Source organism: Falco peregrinus, chromosome 2 (genome assembly GCF_023634155.1).
Source record: "Falco peregrinus isolate bFalPer1 chromosome 2, bFalPer1.pri, whole genome shotgun sequence".
Classification (NCBI taxonomy): Eukaryota; Metazoa; Chordata; class Aves; order Falconiformes; family Falconidae; genus Falco; species Falco peregrinus.
Genome location: NC_073722.1, coordinates 39,530,900 through 39,553,457, shown reverse-complemented (window position 1 = coordinate 39,553,457; position 22,558 = coordinate 39,530,900). Strand labels below are relative to the sequence as shown.

Below are 22,558 nucleotides of genomic sequence, written 5' to 3'. Positions count from 1 at the left end.
GAGGTGCCCCTGTGGTTTTTTCTAATCCCAGCTCCTTCTTCCTGATAATTGTTTGTGAGCCGTGTGGAGCGGCAGCATTGACAGCCTGTGAATTTGGTGTGATGCCCGTAATCAGCTTGTGAGACAGTGCAGGAGGCCACCCACTGCCCTCAGGACTATCTGCCACTTAGGGCGGTCAAGAAACACTTAGAAGCTGAAGGAAGTCGGTGCAAAGTAGGACGAGGGATGGGAGGGGATGGAGCATGGCCAGGCACCTTCTCAGAGGTGAACTGTTGTGGGGAGCCAGGAGCAGGAGGAAAGTCACAGTAGATTGGAGGAGCTGGTGATAAACTTTTGTTTGCTGGTTGAAGTTTTTAAATGGAGCGGTGCCCAGCTCTAAACTCTGGATACCTGTGCTGAAAAGCTGCCTGTGCTCTAATGATTCAGATACCAAGTCCAGATACCAGAAGACAGCAGAAGGGAGTGGTGTGATCACTCAGACTGGAAATCCAGCCCGGTGATTCCTCCATTAAGCACATAACTCACTGGAGCTGTAGCAGCCGTTTTCCAAAGGCACAGCCCCAAGCCTTTGGTGTAGTGGAGGCAAAGATGTGGTATGCACTGAGAAGGTACCCAGTGCCCATCACCCTGCCTCTGGGCTCCTGAGTGCGTGGCAGCATCGCTGACTGCCACCTTCCAAACTCTGCAGCGTTTTCTCTCATTTCACTGGTATGTCTTCATTTCCAGCAAATTTGTTCTGATCTGTGCCTTTTCTTTATGCCCCAGCCCAGTCCCAAGCACCTAGGTGTGGTGTTGCCTCTGGGCAGGATCCAGATGCAGAGAAAACTTGATCATAAAACAATCCACCTCTTGTCTTGGGCATGGGGCCCCTGCTGTCCTCCTTTCTCCATCATCTGCCAAATCAAGTTTGTCTCATCAGCATTAATCCTCTCTTGTCCTACTCGTCTCTCTCCTGCAATCTCGCTGCTTTCACGAGATTACACCATTTTCTTCCACTGAAGCATCCAACCGTGGGGCTATTGCAGTCATCCCTTCTGCAGTCATCTTGGGGATCACTCAAGTTCCCTCCTTTCCTTACTCTTTCTTCTCTCTAACATCGTTCTCCACTCAGATTGTTATTGCTTCCCCTTCCCTTACACTTATCCATTCTGTTCTCCTTGACTTGGTAAAGCTCCAGTTGGTAAACAGCCCGGTTTTCCATCTCTCTGCCTCCATCTTCACCTCTCAGCCCTAATGAATGATTTTTTTTCCTTCCATCTCCTAATGCTCTTTTCTTCAGTTCGGCTGTATGGAACTCATCAGATCCAATTAGTGTTCTAATTCAGCAATCTGGTGATATGAGGGCTGAAGGATGAGCTGCTTTGGAGCCATTCCTTCCTTCGATGTTGACTTTCTAGGTCACTTGGAGCATCCAGCTCCAACTGCAATAGTCAGGATTGCCCCAATGCTACTAGAACCTGGGAAAGTACAATCCCGTAAATCAGTGGAGATCTCACCAACGCTGTTAATGAGGTCTAGAGAGCTGCTCAGCAATGTTTAGGTGGTGTTGTCTACCAGCTGATGTCCACCTGGCTTGCTGGACTCCTAATATTCCTTTATTAAAAAAAAAATCCCTCTCAAAATTCAGTGAAATAACTGGTGATGTATTTACTGCTCTATAACTGGTTTAATAGGTGTAGGGTTAGACTTTCACCAAAAGGCTCAGTTGTTGCCAACTTCAGGCATTCAAAAGCCATCTCTCAGGTTTCAAAAATCCTAGTAGTCATAAAAGAAAAATAAAAAGGATTTTTTCAAAAATTCCTGTGGTTTTAAAATTCATGTCTTGGTGGACATGAGGTCAGAACTTAGAAATCAATAAGGAAGAGAAAAGGAAACAGAAATCTTGGTTTATTGTTATGCAGTCACTGTGACAGTGTCTGATGGTATGGCTTCAAGTACAGCAGCATCATACCTCTGTCCTTCTAAAATAATGTTGATGCTGAAAGCAAAATAAATAGGAGGAATTATCAGCACTTGAAGAAAAGGGAGTGAGTGAGGAAGGGCAGAGTGCTGCCGGAGGCATAGTAGAGCTGTGAGTAAGGTTGCTCTCTCATTGATAGCGTTCGGCCCTGGTTTTGTGTTGCAGGAGGGTAGCACCTGTTGTGGTGTAATGTGTCCTCCGTGCCCAGTTTCCCCTAGCTTGTTGGGATGCTTTGTCAGCCAGGTTGAAGAAGTGCTCTGGAGAAAGAAACCTCAGAAAAACAGGCAATTTGTAAAAAGCTGGATTTAACCCCTAGTCTGAGTCACAGTGCAGGAATATCCCAAACCAGTACTGCACTGAAACCAGTACTGCAAATCAGTGCCCAGGGCTCCCACTGCACTTGTCTTGCCTGAGTTGAGACGTCACCAGTGTAGATATCTTCATCTGTGTAGATATCTTCATCTGAGCTGCGTGCCTGGACTCCTTTGATAGTCAGCTGGGATGAATGGGAACTGTTGGAGGCATTTCATGTGAGCACCTGTAAATGTCTGTCTTGGGAAGAAAATAAAAACCCTTAAAAAGGCTCATTTCTCTGTGCTGGGCTGCAAAAGGAGCCTGTAGGATGAGAAGAAGCAGCTTCAAGTTGTGGCAGGGGAGGCTTAGATTGGATATTAGGAAAATGTCTTCACTGAAAGGGTTGTCAAGCACTGGAACAGGCTGCCTGGGGATGGGTGGGAGTCACTGTCCCTGAGGGTGTTCAAAAAACACATAGCTGTGGTGCTTGGGGACATGGTTCAGTGGTGGCCTTGGCAGTGCTGGGTTAACAGTTGGACTCAATGATCTTAAAGGTCTTTTCCAACCTAAATAATTCTGTGATTTTATGATTCCACCATGTTTGGTGTGATGAATCCCACCTGACTCTCTGTTACGTGTTTGTACAGCGCCAGTGTTGTAGATCCCAGATCTGTGACTCAGGCTGTAGGCAGGGTGATGATAATAATACTCCTGCGGTTGTTTTCTTAGTGATGAATTTGCCTTGACAGTCAATGTTTTTTGGCCATCCTCTAGGAATTAAACTTACTGAGCTGTCCTTGTTGATGGCCCTTTTGCTTACAGTGGTCTGATGCTGAGGAGTACCTGCTCATTGTTGGATGCTCTCCTTGACCAGTTTCCCCTCATCCTGTTTCATGGACCTGCAGGAAAGAGTTCACAGATTGGCTAAAGCAATTTCAAAACTGTAAAAAATAAACCCTCATTAGTTCCCTAAATCTAGTCCTCGTGTTGGGAATTTGGGAGATTTGATTTTAAATCTGTAGCAACATTTAATTTCATAGTCACAGCAGGGTGGTCGCTCTAAGTGGAGGAGCGAGTTCATCTGCAGCACCAAATTGAATCTGAAAGTAAAATGCTTTTATTACCACTAGCCTCACAGCGGTGTCTCTCCCAGACTCATCTTTTTTGTTTCAAAAGCTGCTGCTCTTCCACTTCACGGTCAAATCCTTCCATCAAACCTACATACAAGCAGAGGCCGCAAACCCTACAGAATTTGTCATCCACACAGATGAACTGCATCCAGGCTATAAATACCTGAATCCATGGGGCAGTACCAGCAAAGCCAGGCTTAGGAGGTGTCTTACCTTTACTCTTGAAGCCACACATTTTAGATCGCTTTACAGTTTCTGGAAGCATTCAGATTTTGCAAATATGCATCCCAGCACTTGGGAAATGAAAAAAAAAAAAAAAAAAAAAAAAAAAATCAGACATTTTTGAGGGGGAAAAAGATTAAGACAAACCCCTCATTTTTACCAGACTAAGAAGAACCACCGTGGTTCTTTTGGGCTCAGCGCTAGAGTCACGGTGACCAAGAAGAGGAGGAAAGGTTTGTGCCTGGGGGTCTTGGTGAAAGCCTTGTGGGGCTCTGGAAACACTCCATGGGTTTTGAAAACCAGCACTCTACATATGCAGGTCTTACCCAGCAGTTGTGCTTCTCAACATCTTCCCCTCAGCCTCCAAAAAGACGAGATGCACTGCAGATGCATGTATAATGTAGCAACTTGTAAAATATGTTCTCCTATGCTTTTCTTTTATTTTATTTTCTTTTTTTTAAAAAAAAAAAAAAAAGCCCCCAAATCACTATTTGCTGGCAGCTTTTTGGCTTTGGCTGATTTTTTTTTTAAATTTTACTGCACATTTGGCTGAAAAATTTTTGGCCAGGCATTGCTAAAGACTTCCCTTTTCAGCCTAAAATTCCCGGTTTGGGGCTGTTGGGTTTTGTTTGCGTGTTTGGGATTTTTCGGATGAAGAAGAGAAAATATTGTGAGGGAAAGTAATTTGAAGACAAAAGTCATTCCCTGTGAATAGGTTTGTTTAATTAATAACCCCAGTTCTGCTTGAAACAAAATTTGATGGAAATTCTCTGACTATCACTACTATCCAACCACACTGAGACTTACGAGGCAGCAACTCTCCTCCGTGCTGTTTATATTAACATACGCAATGACTTAGATCCTTGAAAAACTGTGGAGAGCTCTGCATTATTCAAGTGTTGGAGGAGTCAACAAAAAAATCATCCATGGTTATAATAAACTGCCTGCTATCTGTTGTTTCCATTAATAGCTCCTTTGTAGCCCAAATGTTTGCATTAGAGTGGGGTGGTGTAGTTTGCACAGACCCTGGGAGGAGGAATGAATTGTATTGGGCCAACCATCGCCACTGGTATTTTTTTTTTCCTAGCTGGAACTAGGAAAGGAGAGGACTAGGAAAAAACTGGAGAGGACTCCCAGCCCCAATGATTTTGTACTGGATGGGGAAAATGCTAGTAAACTGGGTAAAAATGAAACTAGGGGCATTTCCAGAAGGACTGAACAGCATTGCTGTGGTTTCTAGCTTGTGTTCTACCAACCAACGGTTGGGTTCAACCCTTCATTTAAACCCAATGGTTGGGTTCAACTCAACAGCAGGGTTCAACTCAACAGTTGGGTTCAACCCTTCATTTAAGCCCAACAGTTGGGTTCAACCCTTCAATTGAATAAAGGGTTGAACGCAGCACAGCTAAACCCTGCAGTGTGTGTGTGGGGGGTGTTGGTTCTCAAATGCTTCTGCATGGGGAGAGACCCTAATCTGTCCCCCTGAAGAGCTCTGCTGCTGTCTGCAAGCTGTGGCATCTGCTCTGTTCCTTTTAGCTAAATGTTAATGCTTCTCTGTTTTGTTTTTGTTTTTTTTCTATTCGAAGGTGGGCCTTAATGTTCTGGTTCAGAGAGCAAACAAGTTTACCCCTGCCACTCGTCTCTTGATCCAGAGGTTTGTGCCATTCCCTGCTGTCGGTAAGAAAGAATGCCTTTTCTCTATATTCAAAGTGCTGGGTGTAAACCTATGGGTGGCTAAAAGCCACTGGGATGGACACCTAACTCCTGCCTATCTGCTTTACTCTATCACTGCTACCCTCTGTGGTGGGTCCCTGAGTCAGTGTAGACAGCGATGGGGTGGTGCAAAGCAACATTTCAGTAGGAAAACGATGCAAAGCTGCTGGCAGAGACAGCTCACGAGGCTTTATCAAGTTGCACTTTCCACTTTCAAGCAGTTTAAGAAGTGATTAGCATTGACTGGTCCTCATCTGCCCAAATCTGAGAGCGTTTAATTTGCAAGATCTGGTTTGAATCAAGTCAAATGTTCAAATAAGCGGTAGCATTAGGGGGTTTTTACAATAAAAATGCAATTAAATGCTTCTACTCCATATATACAGATTTTTAAGAGCCAATGATTAAAAGAAGACCAAAGTGTGTGAACAATTAAGACTGCTGCTGGCTTGTTGGAGCACAAAATAAACCCTTCTGCATTTTATCAGTTAACTGCTCAGTGTCTGAGGTGAGGGACACACTGGACTCAGCCTTTGCTGAAGCCTGTGGTTACAATGTTCAGCGAATGATGAGTTATTTTAGCTGTGAAGAAATCACCAGTGACACTAGTGTAATTTTTTATATAAGCTTGGCTGTTTATAAAGATGGTGCAGAAATTGTCCAAGCATGGAGGAAATGAGTAAAAAAAAGTGGGTTTGCTTGCTGTTGCAAGTCCCTTTTCAACTCTGTTAATGCAAAACTGTCCTTTATGCTTTTTCTTTTGCTGTGCAAGGGCCATGTCCTCAGAGCTTCACTTGAGGATGCTGAGCCTTTTTACCTAGCTATCTCTCAGTTTCTCCAGGCTTTCTGCTCCTTTTTTCACAGAGACTGGTTGCTCTGACACTTCAGCCTTCAGTTCCCAAGTTGCTGTGTTTTATTTCCCTTTTCTGCCAGAAAAACAGCTGCTTGCCCTGTGTGCGGAGCAGGGGGTGCTGGGGACTGTGGTCTGTAGGTTGCACTCAGTCTTGTTTCTGAGCACTTTGCTTGTACATAGGGGATCTGTGGATGTTGTTATTTTTTTTCTGGAACTTCCCTGGAATATAATTTTAGAGGCTTTCAGCTTTCTTTTGATTTTTATAACCAAGAGGGTACTAGAGGTAAGCACAAGACCTGTGAGACAGCTCTGAGGCTGGGTTTGTCAGAGATGCATGCGGGAAGTCTTTGCTGCCGGGTTGATCTCTTTTCATACCAAGGTGTAAGGAGAAAGAGGTTGCACTTGTGTTGGCATTGATTGAGGAGCCGTAATTAATTTGTTTAGCTTGCAATTAATTCTCTAGTTCTTATTTTATTGGTGTACTGTCGTGCTTCATTATGTGCCAGGACATCAGGAATCCTCCCACTAATTGCTGTTTTGTGGTTTTGAAAGCTGCGAGTTACGGGTTTTCAGACCTGGACAAACTGTTTAATTAAGATGCATCTTCCCATTGCTTGTGAACCACAGCCCCCAGGAAAAGGGCAGAATTTTGCATTTTCTACATGAAAAGCCAGATGTAAGCTAGTGTAAAGCTTTTGCTCCGCTACCATTAAGCAGCTTTCCCCTGGCCCACCCTTGCCTCCCTCTCACACTGGCCTTGGCTGAGCTATGCTTGTTGATAGCAGCTGGAAAACTAGAGATATGCATCAAAGCTTTATGGTCTCTCATCCTAAGGGGTCATGAGAGATGGAGACTTGGGGAAGTGCAGCTACTGCTTGGGTAGAAGGCAACCAGACTCCTAGGAGAGGTGTTCATAAAGCCTTTTGTAAAGCTTTGGGAAGCTGGGGTAGGCTGGGAAAGCTGGTCTGTGGGTCTTGCTGCCCTCAGAGGTGCTCTGCATGTTCTGTCTGTCTTCTGTGGGTCATGTAACTGTTGGGTTTGCTTGATAAACTAAACCATATCTGTAGAAATGCTGCCTGTAGGGCATATTTAACAAAAGGTGATTCCTCCTTGAAATCCCACTTTCACTATGGGACCCTGAGATGAGTACAGGGCATGGGGGTGTATCTGCAGGGGCTTCCAGACCTCACTTGTGATAACAAACTGTGGACAGTAGGTAGCTGTCCCAGGCTCTGATCCCCATGTTGTGGTTGGTGGGACTGGAGCAGGGTGCTAGGAGGTTGGGCTGTCCCCTTGCTCTCCCCCAAAGGTAGTTTGTAGTAGCTGAAAATCACAAGTTGTCCTAAAAAATACTCCCCAGCCCCAGGAGATGGATCCAGGAAACCAAGCCAGGTGGAACACCTCATGGAAATGGCCAAGGCTCTGCATAGCCAGTGGCAGGCTTGATGTACAAGGGACTCGTGCTTGGTGTTGGCCACCCTGGAGCATCACCTGAGTGGTGAAGTTGTTCTTCATGAAGAGAACAGGAGTGGGGAAGGAGTGCATCAGCACTGTGTTCTGGAGAGCCATGATCCCTGAATTTGAGCAAGAAAGAGCTTGACCCTCTCTCAGAGCGTAGGTGGTGAAGGATATCAATGCCATGGGTTACTGCAGGAAATCAAATTTACTCTTTCCTTCCCAAGCACTGGGTGTGGATAGCTGTCATGAAGGTAAGAGGTGTCGCTGGTGGTGATGTGCTTTATACATGGCTAAAAAACCCACAGAAAACCCCAAAGGTATATCTCAAACTTGGTCCTAAGGAAGTTAAAGCTGGTAGAAAGATATTTTTTGGAGGGAAGGGAGGTGAGGAGGATGAAGGATTTCTTCCCCTTGGATGTTTTTTTTTTAGGTAGGGTTAAAATCGTTAAATGTGATTAGGCGGTGCACAAGGACGTATATAGTGTGTGGAGGACACCTTTATTTAGAAAGAATATATATACACATGTAGAAGTAGGGTAGTGGATTGCTTTTGTGTCTGAACCAGTTTCCAATATGTCACTAAGTGTTTTCACAGAAGTAGTTTCCAGGCTATATTACCACAATTTCTTTCCAGATTCTGAAAATCAAATTGTCCACACGTATATTTATTCATTTTCATTCCCCTCTCTATTTGAATTGTCCATAAAATCCAAGTTTACCCATAATTAACAGCATTTTCTGTTTTCTCAGAAAGCTGAATAGGAGCAGCTAAGACAGTTGATTGTCTCAGACAAATGGGCTGGAATCAGGTTTTGAATCTGGGAAGTGGTCAGTGAAATCCTAATAGGATCCAGAGACTTGGAGAAGCATCTAACTGTGGTGGGAGCTTCAGGTTTGGACACTCCATCATGAGTCTTTCAAGAGCCTTGTGCCGGTGCATCCCGATTTGGCCAGAGCATCTCTTCTGGCGTATTTTTATATTTTCAGTCTTGACTGATAGCTAGAAGGATGGGGCATGTGTTAAAAAAAGGGGGGTGGGGGCTAAACTTGCTTTAAATGAAATGCTTCTTTTCTTTTTTATCTTGGATTAAGGAGCTGAAGGGTTGGTAACACAGATATTTTGATAGATGGAAAGAGTGGTCCGGTAGTTTGAATATTAAAGAGAGAGACAGAGTGTGCGTGTGTGTATGTTCCTCTTATTCTCAAGTGTAAGGAGCATTTGTCACCACAAATCATCCTTGATTGCAGAGAGCTGCATTTGTATAGGGCTCACCCACCCACCACCCTCAAAAAATTAGACATTTGTTATATGACATGAATTGAGATTAATTAGTGAATATTAACCCATCAAGAAGTACAGAAACACATTTTTGGAAGCAGTGGTACTTGCAGTGGGTTTGTATTAGTTCTGGCTGGAAAGTTTGCAACAAAATGTAGGGGGGGAGTTTGCTGGAAAGTGGCAGTTTATCAAAACCAAAACTTTTGCAGTGAGTAACAGCTTTTCCTTGGAAGAACTTAAGAAGTGCCTGGGCCCAGGAGAGGAGCTGCACCTGGGAAGAGTGTTTCTCAACCCCAACTCTTAACATGTTACTTGAGGAGCAGAATTTGGGGTTGTCTCTATCTGGTCTCGCACCTATTGGAGAGAGTCCAGAGGGGACCACAGGGATGGTCAGAGGCTGGAGCAGCTCTGCTGTGGGGACAGGATATGGGAGAGTTGGGGGGGTTCAGCCTGGAGAAGGGAAGGCTGCGGGGAGACCTTAGAGCATCTCCCAGTACCTAAAGGGGCCTCCAGAAAAGCTGGAGAGGGGCTTTTCACAAGGGCATGTAGTGGTAGGACAAGGGGGAATGGCCTTAGGCTGAAAGAGGGGAGGATTTAGTTTAGATATAAGGGTGAAATTCTTCCCTGTGAGGGTGGCGAGGCGCTGGCACAGGCTGCCCAGAGCAGCTGTGGATGTCCCATCCCTGGCAGTGTCCAAGGCCAGGCTGGACGGGGCTTGGAGCAACCTGGACTGGTGGGAGGGGTCCCTGCCCGTGGCAGGGGGTGGGACTGGGTGGGCTTTAAGGTCCCTTCCAACCCAAATCGTGCTGTGATTTTGTGATCTTGAGAAGACTACAAAAGCCACAGGCTGGGCAAGGGGGGAGTTGTCAGAAAAGGTTCCAGACCTGCTTTCACCTTTGCCATGAATGCAGAGCTGAGATCTGAGAAATGTCTGTTGGAAGCCAGAGATGTCCAAAACATTGCTGGTTTGTGTCATAGTCCAGAAAAATATCATTAAAGCAAAGAAATGGGTTTATAAGTCTAGAAAATAGGCCCATAGAGTCATTTGACCCTGAAACATGTGAAATAGAGGCAAATAGTCAGTAGGACCCTCACTAATGGGATATGTGGCTGTGGAAGCAACCCAACCTTGTCTTATTTGATTAAAAAAAATATAATAATTCTATCCTCTTAAGAGCTCAGATCTAAGCAGTCCTTCATAGCTCAGTGAAATCCCTTGGAGTGTGTTTCCATCATACCTGCTAAAATCTGTTATTTAAGAAGAATTTGTCTGCTGTCTTAGTGAGTTAAGACCAGCTCTGGGATGTACCGTCAGAAGAGGCAGCTGTCAATCAGCAGTGCCTGGTTGGCCAAGACCAAGTGGCAGCCCTGTGCAAGAACCTGTTTTGACTCAGTAGATCAGAATGTTGGGTGAAGGATCAGTATGGAAGGTGGGAGCATGTGCAAACACCAGCATCTGGAAACACTGGTATTTGTTTGCATCAGTATGTTTCTGATTGTGGCAGCAGATCCCTTTGCAAGTAAAAGAAAATGTTCTTGGTTATTATTCTCCTCTTAAGAGTCACATCTTTGTCTTGATGTAAGAGTGGCTCCTTGACTTGCAGAAACTTCTTGGCAGATTGATGCAAGCAAAGCTGAATGGTTGTCACGGCGAACAGAAGCCTGCCATTTGGTATTGACCAGGGCTGCATTGCTAATCATCGTGCTTTTCTCATCCTCAGCTAGTGCCAATATCTGCAATGTTGTCCTGATGAGGCACACAGAACTGGAAGAAGGAATTGACGTCTTGGACAATAACGGAAACATTGTTGGGTCTTCTAGAATTGCTGCAAAACATGTATGTACCTGCGATGTCCCTGGTGAGCACTTGGGTGAGCTTGTACACAACTGGCTTTTAGCTTCAACATGCCACAGATGTAAGAATCAATGACTTGAAGGAGCTAGGAATAGATGAGCTTTACCTATCATGCAGGAAGAATGAAGTGGCAAAACTTAATGCCTGCATTGTGCCCACATGTGCAGTTATGTAGTCACAAAACTGAGCGTGCTGGTGGACACAGGCTCGTGTCATGCAGGCACGTTCAGTGACTGACCTTGATGGACTGGAAGGGTACAGATTGACATCAGGAAGATCCTGTACTACCCTGATGCTTTCACAGCCATAGGATTTCTTTGTGGAAACTTGTAAGCAGTTCATGTTGAATACGAAGCAAAGATAACTTACACCTTTTTCTAAATGAGGAAGACTTCATTTTCAAGCTGAATAGCTTTTTAACCCTTGCCACGTCAAAACTGCATTAACAATTACTAACCAAAGCTTTGTGAGGGTAACCAGATGTTTTTATCTGTGTCCTAACACCTGGCTTGTTTTCCCCCCGTAACTTCATACTCTCTCCCATCTGCCTGCAATTATTCCCTTTTCTTCCCTTCTTACACAGTTTTGTCTTCTGAGCATCATCTGATTGTCTGAGGCATGTTGTTTCCAAGTGGGCTTTAATCTGAAATGTAAAGCATGTACCAAAGCACACGCCCAGGCAGAGGAGTTAATAATATAATGCTTGGCATTTCTCTCGCTCCTTCTGTCCAAGGCTCTTAAGGCACTTCATAGACAGCAATTAATGTACAGATTTACAGTCCTCGGCAAGAAATGGGAGATCTCTAATATCTCTCCATATTGTTGTTTAACAAGGAGATTAAAACAATCTGTTGAAGGGCTCGGAGATACTTATTTGAGCCAGTTTTTCTCACTTACATTAACTGGCTTCAGGACCCAGCTTCCCCTCTCCATCCTAATGGTCCAGGGGAAGACAGACAACATAGAAAATAAATATTAAAAGGGAAGGTACTGTAAGTGTGATTTGGGTGGAGTTTAAACATATATTCAGGACTTCTGAGAACTTCTGCTCAGCTGCCATCTAATCCCAATTCTTCTTCCTGAATAGTTTAGGACTGGGTTTTGTCATGTAAATTTTGGCAGATCTGTAGCATAACACTCTGTGCCTCTCTGAGACCTTCTCCCAGTTTGGAAGGATCGAGTGCTCTCAAGCCTGACAAGTTTCAGCATTTCCTTCCAAAATCCACAGTTACCCTCTGCCTACATCTGCCAAAGCCCCGTGCGTGATCGCAGCGCTTGGGGCATCCCAGGTGGGTGCTGACAAAGGTGGTTCAAAGAGGTAAAAGTGTTCAAAGACAGTAGTGGTTCTACACCTTGCTAGTGTGCCCATGATCTTCTCTAGGTCTCATCTCAGGGTAATTCATATGTATATGTATCGTGCTACTTTGTTTGCTGCTTCCTGGTGAATCTTGCCAGGGAGAAAGCGCCAGTGGAAAGACAACCGTAGTTCCAGTCAGGCGTTTTTCTAAGAGAGGAGAGACCTGTGTGTTGCAACATTTTGCAATAAACCACCAGTGATTAAAACCCAGAAACAAGTCTTGGAGCAGGCAAATTAAGGTGCTGCATTCCCTCAGCATGTAATTGAAATTGAAACTCGTGGAGGAAGGGTTGGAGCTCCTGCACAGCCCATTTCATCTTACATCTTTCAGGCAGCTGTTTTGCCTCCCTTCCTCCAGGCAGCACTAACATGATTGCATAGGAGTATGCAGAGATGTTTGAGCACTTGTGGTCAAATAAAGTGAAATCAGGGAAGCTATTAGGTGTCTCTGTTTATTCCGCTGGATTTGTGGCCAAGCATGGGCTGCAGCCCATGGTTTGTAGCAAAAGAGTGAAAATAGAGTGTATACGAATAGCTGATAGCAAAGTTGAAAGTGTGTGTTGATACATTCATTCACATATGCAACACAAGGAAGGCCAGCCAAGCCATTCCTGAGCCCACGCATTGATTGCTCAGTGCAGGTACCTCCTCAGATTTGTTTTAAATGTCTTGGGTTTGTTTGTTTTTCTTTTTCAGGCACTGATAGAAACAGCCCTGACTAGAGTCGTCCTGCCAATGCCTATACTGGTTCTACCTCCAATTATTATGTCCATACTGGAAAAGTAAGTATTGGGTAATATGAAGGGAGGGCTTTTCAAGAGGAAGGGAGAAAAGATCCTCAGTAGGTGTTATTCATTGATATTTCTTAGCATTGGTCCATCAAAGACATTTTTGCTTATTAAAATTTTTGTGTTCCATCATTTTTGACCATTGTTGTAGCCTGTTGAAGTGTTATATTGATGTGGTTATTTTAAGTCATTTTTCTGAGACCCCAGCAGCTTAAAGAACCCTATTCTGTAGGGTCACTGTGAGCCAAAACTCTGAATTCAGTGGAAAAGTGTCCATAAGTTTTCAGTCCTCCACTTAACAAATACTCAAGCTGCCACGTGGGGTCAGACTAAAAGTCTTGGTTCATGCTCAGCCAGCTACAGGGAGGGTAGGGACTTGCTGATCATGCACCTCGGCCACTGTTGGATTTGCTTATGCCCTGTTTGAACTCACTTGTACTCTCTTTCAATAACATCCTGTGGCTTGGACTTCCCCAGAAGAATATATGCTTCACACGTTCTGCAGAAATTTGCTTTCCATCACTGTTTAAGTCAGAATCTCTCCTGGCAGAGGTCTCCAGAGCTTCAGTGCTAGGAGAGTGGGTGGGAAAAGGCAGGGTTATTTCATGTCCGCTTACCTCCTATCAGAGTTCTTAATAGCAAAAAAACCCCAAAATGCCCCGTCCCTTGGCCGTTCTCCCACCTCCCTTTCCAACACCTCTGCTTTTTCTGCCCAGAGATGCTGTGAGCTAGTTTGGACCTGTTGGGTGTCAATGGCTCCTTAGGGCTCCCATCAGCAGCTCATTCGGTGTGAATGATCCGTGGGGTGGGGATCAACCTTGCCAACCTCTGGAGACTGATTAGTGCATTGAAAGATGGGGATGCTAAAAGGGCTTGCTACCTTTGTCCAGACAGCCAGGCTGGAAGCACTCTTTAAACAAATCTGTTGATAATGGCTGCTCTAAAGCACTCAATTGACAAAGTAAATAGCAATTAGTACGATTAGGGATTGACCCATAACTTTGGTTGGCTTGTTTACCCTTATAGAAACACCTCTGGGCAATTTTCTTTCCTTAAGGGAAGGGTCAGGGCTCTTTCTGTAAATTTGGGGACTGGTTTTTAAGATCTAAATTTAAAAATGTAGATACAGTCTGGTACCCCTGCAGCACCTAGAGGCTATCACCAAGATCTTTTCTTCCCACGGGCTGAGTGTGGGAAGAAACAGGGCAACAGATTCTGTTTTGGGAACTATAAAGTAAGGTCTGTCAGCCCTTTTTGGCCAAAATAGACTGTTTTCCTCTCTTTTTCAAAGGCACTGTGGTGGTTCCCTGTGGCAGGTCACAGTCTTAGTAATATTTTCTGCAAAGCTACTCTTTGGAGATGGCTGCTGGAGACACACAAGGACAAGGGGTAGATTCCAGTCCCCCTAATTTTGTGCAGAGCATTTGATTTTCACTTCATGCTCCTCCCTGACAAAAGCTCTCCAGCCTCTTTCCTGCTCTAAGACCCTGTGTCACCTGCACAGTCCCCCAGCCCATGATCTCCCTGCAGGGTCTGCATGGGGAGGTGCTCAGGAGTGACCATGCCTTACTCTTGAGTACCTTACTCTGGAGTACCTTACTTTGGCTTGCTCAAAGTCACATGTAAGAACAGGGAGTGTCACTTATCTTTGTACCCCAGCATCTTGGCAGCTTCCCTGCTTCAAATTCAGACGCGTGATTCTAGCCTTTATAATCCCATCAAAGCTGCTTTGCTGTTGTCAGTCTAAAGGACTTCTGTTTTCATCTGTCCACATGCCAGACACTTCAGAAATGCCACCAATTTGTGATGTTCTTACTACAGAGCTCTTTCTTTTTGCCTTTTTGCTGCGCTGAGGCTTTGCACTGAAGTGGCTGCGTGTGTTACTGCTGGCTTCACACAGGCCCTGGTTCCAGTCTAGCCATGCATTAGTGATTAGCTCATCCAAGAAGGATCACCCCAGAGGACAAACTATTTTATTGCTGTAATTCAGAGGATCTTTGCTATTCTGGTTATTAACATGAAAAGACAAAAATCTTTATGTGCAAAAATACTTGTATTGCACTATATATGGGTTGATAAGAAAGACGGAGAGGGGCTTTTTAATGGGGCCTGTAGTGATAGGATGAGGGGTAACAGTTTTAAACTGAAAGAGGGTAGATTTAGGTTAGATATTAAGAAGAAATTCTTCCCTGTGAGGGTGGCGAGGCGCTGGCACAGGCTGCCCAGAGCAGCTGTGGATGCCCCATCCCTGGCAGTGTCCCAGGCCAGGCTGGATGGGGCTTGGAGCAACCTGGTCTGGTGGCAGGGGGTTGGGAATGGATGGGCTTTAAGGTCCCTTCCAACCCAAACCGTGCTGTGATTCTATGAAAAATTCAAAGTTTTCTAAAAACTGACCTCTAAATTATTGTCTGCAACAGCAAATGCTGAGGACCATCATGGGTCTTGCTAAACATCCACTAGCTTAAGCAAAATGAACAGTAAAATTTGCTTTGTACTTGGAGATACCATAATTTCTTGTATTGATATGAGTTTTACTAAATGCATCTGTGCTCTCTGCAAGACTTACTGAAACTAATTCTATCTGTCAAACAAATGTGGACATACAGGAGATTGTCTTGTAAAAGTCGTCATTTTAACTAACAGGAGGGCTTAATTTGGGGTTGTGAGATAATACTTTCTTCCTACCACCCCCAAATGAAACTCTGTAGATATAAAAATATGTGGGCACTGCTTTTGCCTGCCTAAATTCTCCTTAGAGCTTTGTGCCTACTGTTTCATTTTCCATCAAATGTCTTTGGATTCCTGGAAGCCTGTGAGTGAGAAACAGCAGGGATAGGGAGTGGGGTGCGGGTTTGGCCACACAGCTAGAGGTGGTGGTGTCGCTGTAGGACATGGAAGCGTCCACCTGACATGGTGAGCATCCCTTTCCATAGCCAAGGGATTTGCAGTCCACGTGTTGACTCACAGGACACAGTCAGAGGTGAAACCTCATTTTGGAAAAAAACTTGGAGCATTTGGTAAAGAGTTTAACTTTTTAAATTTAGTAGAATTTTAATTAGACTAGGGCATTTTTAATGGGAGTCATATCAAGGCGTGCATTATCAATTTATTTATGGAAATCCTTACAGTGTCTATAAATGAGAAAGATGAGAGTGATGGCTTATTATTTGGAGGCTGGAGATCTGGAATCAAAAGTCACAATCTGGATCCTCTACTAAGTCATTTGCATTTGGGGTTGTGGCGAGGGAGGAGAGCGATTCTCCTGCCTTGTGTTTAAGTCCGGGTGGAAACAGGTGACAGTGCTGCAGTTGGGTGGGAGCTGTATCACCCAGGAGCAAGCTATGTGCTTGCAGCAGCGGTTTTCAGATTCATGGAAAAGTCTCCCCCTCTTTTTTGTCTCTGTATTCAAAAAGTTTATTTTAAGTGGCCAGTTCCTGGTCGTCGTCTTTCCACTTGGATCCAGGTCTTTCCTCTCTCTCAGCCATCTCTCCATCTGCATGTTTTAACTCCCCCAGCTGCCTCTCTCGTCTCTTGTGCCATTTTTTTCAGCTCTCTTGGCTTCTCTCATCTCTTTGCCTGCTGTGTATTTTAACTCCCAGGGCCGCCTTCTCTGCTCTCCAAGTAATTCAATGTTACCTCCCACTGCTGAGCTCCGCAGCGCGCCATTCTTTCCCGATGTTTCATGCATTTCCTGCTGCTTGGACGCTCTGTTTAAGCAGCTAACATATAGAATCAATGTTTATTTTGAGACTACATATGCCATGCGGGGAACACGGTGTTAGTTATTTTGTGCAGATGTATTCTCATTTAAGTTTTATAAATAATATCTGTATTGGCAACTTTAATACGGAAAAATATTGGTTTTGCATTGTCTATGAGACGAAGATTCATCTTTGGGATGTAGCTGACTGTGGAGCAGGCAATGGAAACTCCGTTAGTACCTCCATGTCACAGAGATGTGGGGACAACTGCAACCACTGCATGAAGCTGGACTTCTCCTCCCCCAGGCATTTCCCTTTATTCAGATGCTTCTGTGAATCCTTTTGTCTAGTAGTTATGATGAAATTTGGGAAATGGTGCAGGTTACTCCCAACCATCATCCAAGACTTCTCCAGTGGTCTTTGTCCAGCTTCTGACTCCTTGCAGAGTTGAAGCCCATCATGCAGCTGGTCTATGTGTAACTGTCCAGGTCTGTGTGTAAGTGCAAACTCAGGTTCCCCTGTAGGCTGAGCCCTGTGGTGGGAGAGCCCAAATCCAGTCGTACTTGGTTCATGTGGTCTGGAGAAGTGGTGGACAAGGTCAGTCCACCAGCAGTGTCTGCTGTGGACGCTTTGAACTAACAGCTGGCAGTGGAGATTAAAGAACGTAAGCTCTTCTTATCTCCTTATCCTCCGGCTTCTCTGCCTCACAGTGCAAGGAACCTCAGAGGGTCTGAAGTGCAGCAGAAGTCTGAGGTTGGGCTTCAAGAGCTCATGTATGTCAGGCTAGACAAGAGGAAGCCCTAGAGCTGACCATGCAGTGTTTGTGGAGGAGAAAGCTGGAACTGTCAGCAATAGGCAAGAGCTGAGAGAGGAGTGGGCAGCCGAATAGTTGTGGCTGTAAGAGGAGCGTTTCTACTCTTTCTTCATCTCCACATCATCCTGATCTTATGGCAGAGCTGCCACAGCATGTCGGCAACCTTGCATAGTAGTTGTCAGCGCTGTTTTCCTGTAAGGCTCATAAAATTAGGATACTCCCAGGCTGGATCAACATTACAGAGCTGCTCTGGCTTAGCTAAGTCAGTCTAACAGTGAAAAATGCATTCTTTTGACGAATAGCCAGTGCTCAGCCCATGGTTTTGTGGTGCTGGATGGACATTTTCATCAGCTTAAACCATGTTTTTCACTGTAGAAATGCGTGTGAGGTAGGAGGCCCTCTTGGACCTCATGCTCAGGGCCTTTTGCTGGAGATAATTGCCTTCTGACAGTGTGTGCAGAATGTTTCCTACAGGAACTCTTCCTCCTCTGAAGTGCAAAGTCTCTCCGTCCAGCTAAACCCTTGCTGAAGTTTGTTTAAACTAAACAGCTGCCAGCAGTGACACCTTAAACTGCTGTGGCTGTTTCCAGAGTAAACATTGAAACTGCTCCTTTAATTATGTCAATCAAGCACAAAAAATCCCCCAGCCTCATTTGCTTTGCATCTGGTGTGTCCTCTGAAGGGGGCACTGGGGCTACAGCCAAGAGGAGGAGATGCTCCTTGGTGAGGACAGCGGTGGCCTGGCTGGAGAGGACAGCAGACAGAGTTACTGGTCACTAGAAGAGCTCAGGATTCCCCAAATGACCCCAAAGGAGTGAGAAACACCCTCTGCAGAACAGCAGAGAGACCTGACGGGTTCTCTGAAGCAGAGACTTGGTATGGTGCTGGCTGTGGGAGGTTCTCAGCAGAACCGGCATCTGGGGTAGGACAACGACCTCAAAGTTTGTTTGCACATCGGGGGCTGCTCTGTGGAGCCTGGGAGGCCTCGGGATACCCCCAGCTTCAGCCTCCAGCGCTTTTCTTACCCTGCCGTCATCCTCGGCGTCTTGCGATGTATATATTAGCTTTGAACCTGTTTATACCAAACACTACAGAAACCCCACAGAATCTGTCAGCTGGGAGACTTTGGTTAACTCCTGTCATATTTAGTTTAGCATCTGACACCTCCTTCTAGACAAATACAGCTCTGGTTCACTGAACCTGATAACTCCTTTTTAGTACAGCAACTGACTTCCATATGGAATAAATTACAGTACCTCTTGAAAAACGCCAGCGGCAGCTGCCAAATTATGCAAAATTTAAACCACTAATGAACAATGTGATGAAAGTTGAATGAAGGTGTATTTACAAGATCTACAACACACTGTCTCTGTGGAGCAGATGTACTGTCTGTACAAGTATGCGTGTGTGTATATACCTACGTACGTGCACGCTCATGCATATTGAAAAGTTATCCTAAGGTCTAGCTGTTTTCGGTATATCCGTTAACAGTAACCGCTACCTAGGATCAGGAAGCCAGAAGCTCCCCAGTGTGTTGCTGCCTTTTGAATACCTGGTAGGCAAATTTTATGAAGGCAAATTGCAGCAAGAGTAGGCATTAGGGGTTTTTGAAAGGAGGTAAAGAAAAAAAATCTTTGGAAAAAAAAAAAAAGGAAAAAGAGAGAGGAGGAGGGAAGTACTGAAAAAATGCACGTTCTTTGGCATCCAAAGGTCGATGTATAAACATGGATCACTTACTTATATTAGTGAGGCAGACCATTGGTGCCAAAACTTGGGCTTCTAAAATTGGGAACAATAAAATATACATATTATTGTCTTCCTATTTCTAAAAAATTTTATTAAAAAAAGTGGATTTCCAATGAGAACTTCTCTTGGCGCAAACTTTTCAGTCCTGTGTTGTCTAATCTGAGCACCAAGGTGTAGTTCACCAGAGCCTGGCCAGTACATGGTGACAGTCTGTAAAACTACTGTTCTCATATGACCATAGACTTCTGCAGAATTACTGGTAGGGCAAGATGATATTTGCTCTTGTGAATGTAGCAGTCTGCTTCAGAAGATGCCAGTGACAAAGTTGGGCTGTCAGGGGGATCTAAATGTTCAGGCATCCCTGATCAAACCCCTTTGGCAGAGGACACAGGACAGTGTTGTAAACTAATTCACTCTTCAACAAATGGTTATTAATATTATTTATTTATCATCTGCTATAATACTCTGCAGTTAAACCCTTTGGAAACATCTAATCATTCACTTCCAATGGGGGGCTAATGGGTGAAAAGAAGGGTTTTGATTGCAGTTGACAGCTAACAAAATGCAGCATGCAATATTTAACTTAATATTCTTCTGAGATCTGTGTCGAGAGCAGAGATCCTAGGGATAGAAGAAAAGTGGACCACTTGACTAATTATGAGTCATTTATTCTGAACCACACAAATTTTAGAATCTGAATCCCAATTAAGACATTACACTACATGTGTTAATTAATCCACTCTACTTTTTAAATCAAGCCATAACTCTTCTTAATTAGGAGGTTAGCCATTGTAATTTGAACTGGCCTGAGTCTGAAGCACTCCTGGAAATCACACCTGGGGGCTGTACTGGGGATCATTTTAAATTGGTTGAGTTTTTACTTGGGTGATTATAAGGTCCCCAACAGGGCAGTAATTAAAGAGGGTGCAGCTTCCAAATTAAGATATCAGGGGTGGTGTAAGCAGTGATGTCTTGATTCTAAACTGTACTCCAGGAGTCTTGAAGGATGCTGGTCATATGGTTTGCTCAGCAAGGGTTCTCGTGGGTCATGCCAGCTTAAGCAGGAGAACAAATCCGCTCCAGGAGTTGCCCTTCTGCATCCCAGGGACTAGTTATCACAGCTTATTGATGGCAATTCTTGAACATTGCGTTTGTTAAAGAGCGTGGAGCAAGGTGACCTGCTTTCTTGACTCAGACAAAATCCTTGTGGATTGCTGCAGGAGTCTTTTAGGTTAGATTGTGCTCTATGCAAAACAAAGTAGCTAAATATTGGAGAACAGAAGCTTGGATTTCACAGCACAAATTGATAGGATCAGCTCCATCTCAATAGCTTATTAGTGAGGAGCTGAGGTACTGGAGGAGTTAAGTCTCTGAATCTTGTTTTCCTTCCCCACTTCACCCAAACCTTCTCAAGATGAAGACAGCTTTCAGCAAGCATTGCTAGCAAAGGGTGAAGAGTCTGAATGTTCAGACACACAGACAGCGTACAGCAGGGTAACAAGTTCCCACACATCAGCTGCTCCGTTATAATTCATCAGGTGCGTGTTTGTAGCCTGCAGCAAACATGGAGCCGATGGGGGGTTGAGGTAATCTGTTATCTTGCATTGGCTGCAGGCACGGGCTGCACTGGGAGACATGCCTGCAAAATCACATGTGCCTGTGCCAAAGCAGGCTAGCAGCATGCCCTGGTGTGGGAAGGTTGCTTGGCTTGGTTTTGGTGGGCACCTTGTGAACGGTGCACACTGAATTAGGAATGCTTTTTTAAACCCCAGTGATGTTTAGCACTTAGTGTAATCTGATTGTACCTTCCTAGACCCAAAGAAAGCTCCCATGTTATTACCACAGTGGAAAGGCATTAACTAGCAGATCTTTGCCAGCATTTGATGGCCAGAGACTGTGAGGCATCAGCATTCTCAAGATTGGGATGGACAGAGAAGAGATGTGTGTTGGGACTAAGGCAAATAGCTGATGACCCAGCAGCAAATCTGCTCTCTACATTGCTAATATACACTGAATATTCAAAAAAGCTCACTAGCAAGTTGCTGGTTTATATTCCCCATTGTTTCAGATTGGTAGAAAAGAGTTGAATGACAGGTGCCATTTTGGTGTAAATAGCTGCAGAACAAACCCCTTGAGATTTACATTTTTCCCCTTACCATTTGTAAAATTTCTGAGGTCCTGTATCCTGGAATATATTTAACAAAACCTTCTACTGACTAAATATTGTCCCTGTCAGTCGGTGTTAATTGTATCAGAAGGGTCATTTAACCGGTCAGTATCGGAACCTGACCTTGCAGGTATCTTAAAGTGTTTGCTGTTAACAAGTCTGAAACTCATAAATATCCCCTGGGGACAGCAAGTGTTAAAACATCCGTATCACCCACCTGTAGATGTTTGATTTTTAACAAATTAAGGTATCGTCAAGTTTACTACTTTATTACCCCTTTATTACCCCATTATCGCTGCTGCTGAGGCTGATAAAGTTCACAGTCTCTCTCAAGAACCTAATTTCCTTCTGCTCACTCCATGTCATCTCCAAAGCCTTTATGCAGGTGACACATGCGTGCAGCCAGATCACCTCATGCACTGTTTACTCTGCTGTAAGATGGTTTGAAATGGGGGAAGCCTGTGAAGTGATCCCATTTTAAATTAGAAGTAAGCACTTAGGTTGGCATGGGCTGTGTAATCCCAGCAGATGCAAAAGCACAGTGTGCAGGACTCGGGATCTTTTGTGGGTGAACTTGTTGATGATCTGCTAAGAAGGAACCTAGTCCAGTTAGGGAGAGGGAGATCAATGGGTCTGGGTGAACACCGGTGTCCATTCTGATGATGGCACGCCTGTCTATGAAATGCTCTAACAAAACCTTTTCTTTCCAGAACATCGCTCCTGAGGTCCCGGCCCCGGATGATTCTCCCAGTCCAAAGCCTTGTGTGCCTCGCTGCCTTTGGCCTGGCCCTCCCCTTGGCCATCAGTCTCTTCCCGCAGATGTCCGAGGTCAGTACACGTCTGGTCACTGCACTGGCGTATCTCAGAGGGGCGTACCAATGCCACTGCTTGTTTTGCATTCCTGGATGATAGTCTCATTCCTATGGAGCCCCTTCCATTTTTGGATGAAGTTTTTTGCTGCCTTGAACAAGGGCAGATTGACTGGGCAGGTGATGGTCGTGTTAGTCCCTCCTGTTGGTACATGCTAGCGCAGCTTAGTATCACACAGTTTTGCTGGGCTTTTAACCAGTGTGCAGGTCATTTGGTGACATGTACCTTCCAAGCAAACAGAGGAAGAACTGAACAGAGGAACTTTTGTTCCCCCCAGCAAATGCACCTTTTACAGGCAAGGGATGGTCACATGTCATCCTCCTCCCTTCCATCACTCCATTGTTCTCCTGTAGC

The 22,558-nt window shown here is 44.7% G+C and overlaps 1 protein-coding gene across 2 annotated transcripts in view; it reads left to right on the top strand.

Annotated features, from left to right (window-relative positions):
• Positions 1-22,558, top strand: part of SFXN5 (sideroflexin 5) — a 109,187-nt gene that overhangs the window by 59,288 nt on the left and 27,341 nt on the right. The window contains exons 9-12 of one of the 2 annotated variants that reach the window (XM_055797140.1): positions 5,193-5,283; positions 10,628-10,743; positions 12,815-12,900; positions 22,045-22,162. In XM_055797140.1, coding sequence (XP_055653115.1) covers positions 5,193-5,283; positions 10,628-10,743; positions 12,815-12,900; positions 22,045-22,162 — 411 coding nt within the window. Of the gene's footprint in view, positions 1-5,192; positions 5,284-10,627; positions 10,744-12,814; positions 12,905-22,044; positions 22,163-22,558 lie in introns of those variants that run through there. The other variant, XM_055797141.1, reaches the window with a different exon arrangement.